The sequence below is a fragment of the Opisthocomus hoazin genome, chromosome 1 (genome assembly GCF_030867145.1).
Source record: "Opisthocomus hoazin isolate bOpiHoa1 chromosome 1, bOpiHoa1.hap1, whole genome shotgun sequence".
Lineage (NCBI taxonomy): Eukaryota > Metazoa > Chordata > Aves > Opisthocomiformes > Opisthocomidae > Opisthocomus > Opisthocomus hoazin.
The window spans coordinates 150,048,963-150,057,664 of NC_134414.1; the positions used below are offsets into that span (position 1 = coordinate 150,048,963).

The 8,702-nt window shown below is 56.2% G+C and overlaps 1 protein-coding gene across 1 annotated transcript; it reads right to left on the reverse strand.

Annotated features, from left to right (window-relative positions):
• Window positions 1-5,715: 5,715 nt before the first annotated feature.
• Window positions 5,716-6,342, reverse strand: LOC142361084 (histone H2A type 1-like). Its single transcript, XM_075417697.1, has one exon. The coding sequence runs from the start codon at window positions 6,340-6,342 to the stop codon at window positions 5,716-5,718; it is 627 nt and encodes a 208-aa protein (XP_075273812.1).
• Between the last annotated feature and the right edge of the window lie 2,360 nt (window positions 6,343-8,702).

An 8,702-nucleotide genomic window follows, 5' to 3' on the forward strand; every position in this document is an offset into this window, starting at 1 on the left:
GACAGTCCCGCCGCGGCGCCAGTGCACGCCGCCTCGTAGGAGCCGCTTGAGCGCGGAGCTCTCCCGCACGGCCGTCTGCAAGTGCGATGGAGAAATGCACTGCTGCTTGCTCCTCTTGGAAGCCCTGCCGGCCACGTCCATGGCCTGGCGCGTCACCCACTGCAGCACCGCAGCCAGGAAGACGGGGGCCTGGGCTCCAACGCGCTCCGCAAAGCGGCCGCTGCGCAGCTGCCGTTCCACGCGGCTGACGGGGAAGAGCAGCCCGGCCCGGGAGGAGCGGGAGCAGCGGCTCTTCCTGGGCTTTGCTTCGCTGCCTTCGGAGGGGCCCCCGGAGCCCGTCTCTTCGGTCTCCATCTCCTGCTCGGGCACCGTGCAGACCTCCTCTGCTCCCGACATGCCACTCGCAGCTCGCTCCGGTGTCTCTGCGCCGCGCCTGTCCGTGCCCGCCTGTCCTGGCCCTCCTTGCTGGCCCTGTCCGGTGGCTCCTGTCGCTGGGCTGGGGTTGCCTGAGCTCATCCCCGCCGGCCCGGCCAAGCCCTGCCTACGGCCGACCCTGCTGTGGCCGAGTCCCTCGGAAGCAGGGCTCCGGCTCCGGCTCTCTCCTGCGCGGACTGGGGCTCTTTGGTCCTGGGCAGCGGGAGCACACGCTCTACATGGGTGGTGTGGACCAATAGGGAAGGACCTCCTCTGTGACCTCACCGCTCTGCTTGTGACATCATCTGCACTGGCCCTGCCCCGAGTGGATGAGCTCAGGGAGCAGCTTTGCTTCGCAGCTCCGCTCCCGTTTTCCGTGGCAGAGGCTTTCCCAGCGCTTGGCCCAGGGAGGATCCGCCACAAGGCCGTGCGCTCTCCTCTCCTCTGCCTTCCGCTCCCCGTCCCTGCCCTGCGACAGCTCTGCCTTCAGCCCTTGCCTCTCCCCTTCAGCCCAAACCCGCATGGCTGCTCCTGGGGAGAGGACTTCCTTCCCTTCACCCTTCCCCATGTTGTGGGATCCCAGAGCCACAGGTTGCCCAGACATGGGTCGAGTTGGGTCCTGTCTGTCAAGGCCTATCAGTATAGAAGGGTCATTAGTATGGGTCTCCTTCAGCCCAGCTGGTGATGGCCTCTCCTCAAAGAACACAGCTCCTGCAGCTTCATCAGTCCTATGTCACAGAGTTCCCCTCAGACCCCAAGTTAGCTCCACATCCATTTATGCTGCATTCAAGCTGAGACTGTTGGAGAGCACAGCTGGGCTTGTGACTCTTCTCCTCGTGGACGCTTGGTGTGAAGTTAGGAACGCCTGTTCATGTGGAGTTTACCAGTTCTCTGAGCGCAGGGAAACAGACTGGCTCTCTCACACCCTTCCACTCTGTGGTGGTAGGCTAGACTCCCTAAAGCTGAAGCACAGCCAGAGAAAAGGACAAGAGTGACTGTGACTTGCTCTTGCTATTTTGATTTGCTCTCTTTGTCTTGGTGGGAGAGACACAAAGCTGTTGTTAAGTCGAGCCAGGGAGCTGCTCTGTCTCTGATTGCCCTCTGTGGGAAAGCATCTGCCCTAGCTACTCCACACAGCAAAACATCATCCTACCTCGTGGCCGGCCTGGCTGCGCACACCCAGAGCAGAGCATGAGGGAGCAGTATGTATCTCAATGATGGGGATCCAGCATCTTTCGAGGGGCTGGGTCTTCTACTGCTCATGTCCGAAGCTTGCTTCCACTTGTCTCCTCCAAGGCCTTCCAACCCAGTCACACTCAGCAAGAATGGAAGTGAACACCAAGATACTCGGTGCCCATGCAAGTACCTCTTTCCCATCTGACAATGGTGCTGCTTGAATCTTGTGTTCTCCCTTCCTGCACACACATAATCGCAGTCCTGCTGAAACCACCTCCTTTCTAACCTCATTGCAAACCACATCAGAATAACTTGCTGAGACGAGAATAACTTGCGGAGAGCACACACTTTCACTAGCTGCTCCAAGGACCCCTCAAGATTTTGCCCATTCCTTTTTAAAGACTGCTGCACAACCTAGCCCCGACTCATTGGGATAAGTGACAGGCATCACTATGAGGAAGCTTCTCTTTAATACACTTTGCTTTTCAAATTATCTGTGATCTTAAGCCCTCCTGAGCCGAAGTCTTTGACAGCATGTCACCCTTTGGCCAGAGAATGTGAGCGTGTTCTCCCCCCACTGTGATGTTCCCCTGGACTCCCTGTGGCTCACCCAAGCCAAGAGCACAAGATGTGGGTGCCTTTCTTTGCAGACCTTCCTTCAAATCACAGGGCGTGATTGCCATCGCAGGCCAGGACTGCAGGAGCTTCGTCTTTCACAGTTCCACAAAGGCCAGGTCCACAAGGGCAGCTAAGCATCCACATGGCAGGTAACTTTTGTTATGCTATGCAACCAAGTGCTTTTTCCCATCTTCACCTGCCTGCGGTCAAATGAGGTTTTCTCAGCGGCAATCTCTGTCTGGTTTGGTCCTTGGGGAAAGCTTCTGGGGTTTGGAGTTAGAGGAAGGATTTTATAGTGGGTGAATCACTTCATCCATAAGACGGCAAGGGAAGCACAGCTGAAGAGCGCAAAAGGAAATGGAAGATCAGGAGAAAGTGGAACTTCCAGGGAACAGCAGTTGATGGAGGAGTGGATGGAAGAACGCATGAGGAAATGGCTGGCAAGGGAACTGCATCTGAGCTAGGTAACGGGTGAAATCCCAGCTTTTATCTGACACCGATCGGACAACAAACGCTACAGCAGCGGGTGGTGGTGCCTGGCCTGCCGTGCAGGCGATGCGCTGCCAGAGCCTGAGCCGAGCACATAGGCCTCATCACCCCACTCAGAACTTGGGGTAAGTCACGGCCCCAGTCAGAACTTGGAGCCTGCGGGCCGAGGCTCTGCCTGCCCAAACGGCTCAGGAGAGGGTCCCATGGTGCCCAGTGAGGCGCCGCACGGGGCGTCATTAAGGTGTCAGCCTTTGAACGATAACAAGTCTGACGGGGCTGCTGCAAGTGGCACGGGTGATTCCCAGTGCTGCTGTTGTGCTGCGAGACAGGCCACAGTGGGGGTTGTTAAAAGTTAAGGCTTCTTGTTTTGCAAAGCAGTTACACGTCTGTTGGTGACAGTGTTAGGGACTGGCCATGCAGGGCCCCCAGGCAATGCTTGGTGAAGCTCCCGGGGCTGTGAGCAAAGCCAACACAACAACAGGCAGTTCCTCCTCGAAGACAAGGACAGATGACGAGCTCTGCTTCTCTGCCTTCCTTGGCCATGAGTAACCAGTAACATTTGGTCTGCAGCTCTGCCCTTCTGCCACAGCCTGAAGGTCTCTGGGCACGGCTGCTGCTGGCATGGGGATGCAGGCATGGCAGATGTGGTGGGGGAAGAAGGCTCCAAGTTTTTGCTGTGACTCCCACCTGCCTTTGGAAAGATCAAAACTGCCCCATTTCTTCTCTTGATGCATGAAAGGCGTAACCAAGAGGGCTCTTCCTGGCCACTAACTCTGGCTCTTCCTGTGCCCTGTCCCAGCAGATATGGGACTTTGTCCTCTCCCACTTTCCCATGTTGGCCATGATCATTCTCACTATAGGATCCAGGATCCTCTTCTGTCTAAAACATTGAATGACCAGCCATGTGCCACTGCTGACCCTCTTCCCTCTCAGCACTCATTTCCTTCCTTCCTTTGCATCTGTTTTCTCTCCATTCATGTGCCTGGAAGGCTCTGAAAATGCCTGATGCCATTTACAGCCGGTCTGAAGGTGTCCCGTCTGAGTGCCTCTGCTCTGCCCAAGCTTGTCCGCACTCACCTCCCCTGTTTGCTGGCCAGTCCCGCTGCTAAGGTTTCTCTGGCAGTGCCCCACGGAGTCGCCTACTTCCTGCAATCACCCCCATGCTGGAGAAAGAGCACGGTTCTTCTCATGTTGTGAAGGACAAGGACAAACTTGCAGAGAGGACTGGAAGTCACTCCGCCAACGGGGCCATTAGCAGAGAGGCTGTAGGCAGTGGCAAGGCCTGGACTTTGAATGTTTCACAGTCAGCTTCTGTTCTCCCCTCCTCCACTCCAGTCTTGCCCCATAGCTAGAAAACATACCTTGCCATTAATCAAGTGCAGAATATGGTTGTAAAGAAAATGAGAAAGAAAACCCTTGTTGGAAAGAAGTGGCCAGAGAGATCCTCGCCCTTGAAAAATTTGAAAATTCCTTTTTTAAAGACAAGTTGTAGTGCAGTTGTTTAAGACACCTCAGACTTGAGGATCAAACTTCAGGATACATTATTCCGCAGGCCTTTCTCATGCCAGGTTATCTTGTGCCGCACACCTCAAGACCAGGGAAGGAGAGAGCAAAAGCACTGGCTATCCTTGGCTTGTTTTCAGATGTCCAGGTGTGGAGTGCCTTTTTTATCCTTTAATTGACCCTTTTTTTGAGTAAATTTTTTATATCTCCTAGTATTGCAGCAGGTGACTTTGTTGCATCTGCAGCACTGATTATTTTCAGTCAGGAATACCTGCTTCTTTTATAAATTCCCCATAGTAGCAGCATTTACATCAGCAACAAGAAGCTGGTGGTGCCACAGAGACAATTTCCCCGGTGTCTTAGGGATGTGTTGGTATGGTACTTGTTGTGCCTGAAACAAGCTTAAAGACAGTGAGGGACGGATGTGTCTCTCCCCTTGTCTCCACTGGAAACCACCTCTGGAATGTATGGGTAGGACAAGATTGAAAGAAGAGTGTGTTTTAACCATTCCTTGAGCCAAAGCGTGTCATGTCCTGACTTTCTGTGAAATCCTGCAACGAGCTGGGTCACTTCTTTTTAACAGTTTTCGTTGGAATGCATTTTCCTATGGAAACCAGACAACACACTTCCCTGTGACACATGTGCTCTTCCTTTCTCTTCCCTCTCGTCCCATGGAGATCCAGGGGAAACTGACTTCTGCCGAGACCTGTAGGATACATACTTCACATCCAGCAGACCATCTTGCAGTGTGGAAATCAAGAGGAAAAGTGGGGGACATTGAATACCGGTCACGGCCAGAAAGCACTTTTGCTGCCTTCCCAGGGTCCCGAGTGGGTAGATGCCCCGTGGGAAGATCCCAGAGGAGGGCCTGTCTCCAGCTGGGCAGAAAGGTGAGCAGACTGCTCAGGTTGGATCCAGAACCTGTGTGCTCTCAGACAGCCATGCAAAGCAAGGTGTGGAAAACACAGGCCGTCGGGCTCTGCATGGGCAGACAGCTGTGGGAGTTGGGGTTCGGGCTGCCATGAGCTCAAGAGCTTTCGTGCCCTCCCCACCCAGGAAGGGCAAACGCAGCTGGACTGTGGGGCACTGGCTGTCTCTCCCGTACTCCCCCTTGGGTCGGCGCAAGAGAAAGCTCCAGGACGCTCTGCTCTTCCAGAAACATTCCCCCTCACCCTCCCTCACAGTCTGGGGGACAGATCCCTGCTTCCCCCCTAAACTACTGTCAGACCACATGCAAACCTGAGCTGGAGGCAGGAGCTGCCCGTCAGGGCCAGTTGCCCTCCAGGCAGGTTCCTGCCCTCCTGCTCAGCCAGGGCTGCTCTACAGCCTCCCCCCTCATCCAGCTGTGTGCCCTTGTCCAGCCAGGAGACGCCAGGCCAACACGCAGCACAAAAGGCCCCGCGTCCCGCATGGCACTGCAAAAGCTTTTATTGCACCTGTAGAGCACAGTGCCTTGCCCGTGCAGCAGCGCGTGCCTTGCCCGGGTGGTGTGGGGCAAGAGCTTCTGCTCCCTTCTCACTTCACAGCAGGAAAGGCACGGGCAGGCGCAGCCCTGTGCTTGGGGCGTCTCTTCTTACTGGTGGTCGTCCTCTTTCTGGAGGGTGAGCCCACGCGCTGGCTGCGGGGGACAGTCCCGCCGCGGCGCCAGTGCACGCCGCCTCGTAGGAGCCGCTTGAGCGCGGAGCTCTCCCGCACGGCCGTCTGCAAGTGCGATGGAGAAATGCACTGCTGCTTGCTCCTCTTGGAAGCCCTGCCGGCCACGTCCATGGCCTGGCGCGTCACCCACTGCAGCACCGCAGCCAGGAAGACGGGGGCCTGGGCTCCAACGCGCTCCGCAAAGCGGCCGCTGCGCAGCTGCCGGTCCACGCGGCTGACGGGGAAGAGCAGCCCGGCCCGGGAGGAGCGGGAGCAGCGGCTCTTCCTGGGCTTTGCTTCGCTGCCTTCGGAGGGGCCCCCGGAGCCCGTCTCTTCGGTCTCCATCTCCTGCTCGGGCACCGTGCAGACCTCCTCTGCTCCCGACATGCCACTCGCAGCTCTCTCCGGTGTCTCTGCGCCGCGCCTGTCTGTGCCCGCCTGTCCTGGCCCTCCTTGCTGGCCCTGTCCGGTGGCTCCTGTCGCTGGGCTGGGGTTGCCTGAGCTCATCCCCGCCGGCCCGGCCAAGCCCTGCCTACGGCCGACCCTGCTGTGGCCGAGCCCCTTCGGAAGCAGGGCTCCGGCTCCGGCTCTCTCCTGCGTGGACTGGGGCTCTTTGGTCCTGGGCAGCGGGAGCACACGCTCTACTTGGGTGGTGTGGACCAATAGGGAAGGACCTCCTCTGTGACCTCACCGCTCTGCTTGTGACATCATCTGCACTGGCCCTGCCCCGAGTGGATGAGCTCAGGGAGCAGCTTTGCTTCGCAGCTCCGCTCCCGTTTTCCGTGGCAGAGGCTTTCCCAGCGCTTGGCCCAGGGAGGATCCGCCACAAGGCCGTGCGCTCTCCTCTCCTCTGCCTTCCGCTCCCCGTCCCTGCCCTGCGACAGCTCTGCCTTCAGCCCTTGCCTCTCCCCTTCAGCCCAAACCCGCATGGCTGCTCCTGGGGAGAGGACTTCCTTCCCTTCACCCTTCCCCATGTTGTGGGATCCCAGAGCCACAGGTTGCCCAGACATGGGTCGAGTTGGGTCCTGTCTGTCAAGGCCTATCAGTATAGAAGGGTCATTAGTATGGGTCTCCTTCAGCCCAGCTGGTGATGGCCTCTCCTCAAAGAACACAGCTCCTGCAGCTTCATCAGTCCTATGTCACAGAGTTCCCCTCAGACCCCAAGTTAGCTCCACATCCATTTATGCTGCATTCAAGCTGAGACTGTTGGAGAGCACAGCTGGGCTTGTGACTCTTCTCCTCGTGGACGCTTGGTGTGAAGTTAGGAACGCCTGTTCATGTGGAGTTTACCAGTTCTCTGAGCGCAGGGAAACAGACTGGCTCTCTCACACCCTTCCACTCTGTGGTGGTAGGCTAGACTCCCTAAAGCTGAAGCACAGCCAGAGAAAAGGACAAGAGTGACTGTGACTTGCTCTTGCTATTTTGATTTGCTCTCTTTGTCTTGGTGGGAGAGACACAAAGCTGTTGTTAAGTCGAGCCAGGGAGCTGCTCTGTCTCTGATTGCCCTCTGTGGGAAAGCATCTGCCCTAGCTACTCCACACAGCAAAACATCATCCTACCTCGTGGCCGGCCTGGCTGCGCACACCCAGAGCAGAGCATGAGGGAGCAGTATGTATCTCAATGATGGGGATCCAGCATCTTTCGAGGGGCTGGGTCTTCTACTGCTCATGTCCGAAGCTTGCTTCCACTTGTCTCCTCCAAGGCCTTCCAACCCAGTCACACTCAGCAAGAATGGAAGTGAACACCAAGATACTCGGTGCCCATGCAAGTACCTCTTTCCCATCTGACAATGGTGCTGCTTGAATCTTGTGTTCTCCCTTCCTGCACACACATAATCGCAGTCCTGCTGAAACCACCTCCTTTCTAACCTCATTGCAAACCACATCAGAATAACTTGCTGAGACGAGAATAACTTGCGGAGAGCACACACTTTCACTAGCTGCTCCAAGGACCCCTCAAGATTTTGCCCATTCCTTTTTAAAGACTGCTGCACAACCTAGCCCCGACTCATTGGGATAAGTGACAGGCATCACTATGAGGAAGCTTCTCTTTAATACACTTTGCTTTTCAAATTATCTGTGATCTTAAGCCCTCCTGAGCCGAAGTCTTTGACAGCATGTCACCCTTTGGCCAGAGAATGTGAGCGTGTTCTCCCCCCACTGTGATGTTCCCCTGGACTCCCTGTGGCTCACCCAAGCCAAGAGCACAAGATGTGGGTGCCTTTCTTTGCAGACCTTCCTTCAAATCACAGGGCGTGATTGCCATCGCAGGCCAGGACTGCAGGAGCTTCGTCTTTCACAGTTCCACAAAGGCCAGGTCCACAAGGGCAGCTAAGCATCCACATGGCAGGTAACTTTTGTTATGCTATGCAACCAAGTGCTTTTTCCCATCTTCACCTGCCTGCGGTCAAATGAGGTTTTCTCAGCGGCAATCTCTGTCTGGTTTGGTCCTTGGGGAAAGCTTCTGGGGTTTGGAGTTAGAGGAAGGATTTTATAGTGGGTGAATCACTTCATCCATAAGACGGCAAGGGAAGCACAGCTGAAGAGCGCAAAAGGAAATGGAAGATCAGGAGAAAGTGGAACTTCCAGGGAACAGCAGTTGATGGAGGAGTGGATGGAAGAACGCATGAGGAAATGGCTGGCAAGGGAACTGCATCTGAGCTAGGTAACGGGTGAAATCCCAGCTTTTATCTGACACCGATCGGACAACAAACGCTACAGCAGCGGGTGGTGGTGCCTGGCCTGCCGTGCAGGCGATGCGCTGCCAGAGCCTGAGCCGAGCACATAGGCCTCATCACCCCACTCAGAACTTGGGGTAAGTCACGGCCCCAGTCAGAACTTGGAGCCTGCGGGCCGAGGCTCTGCCTG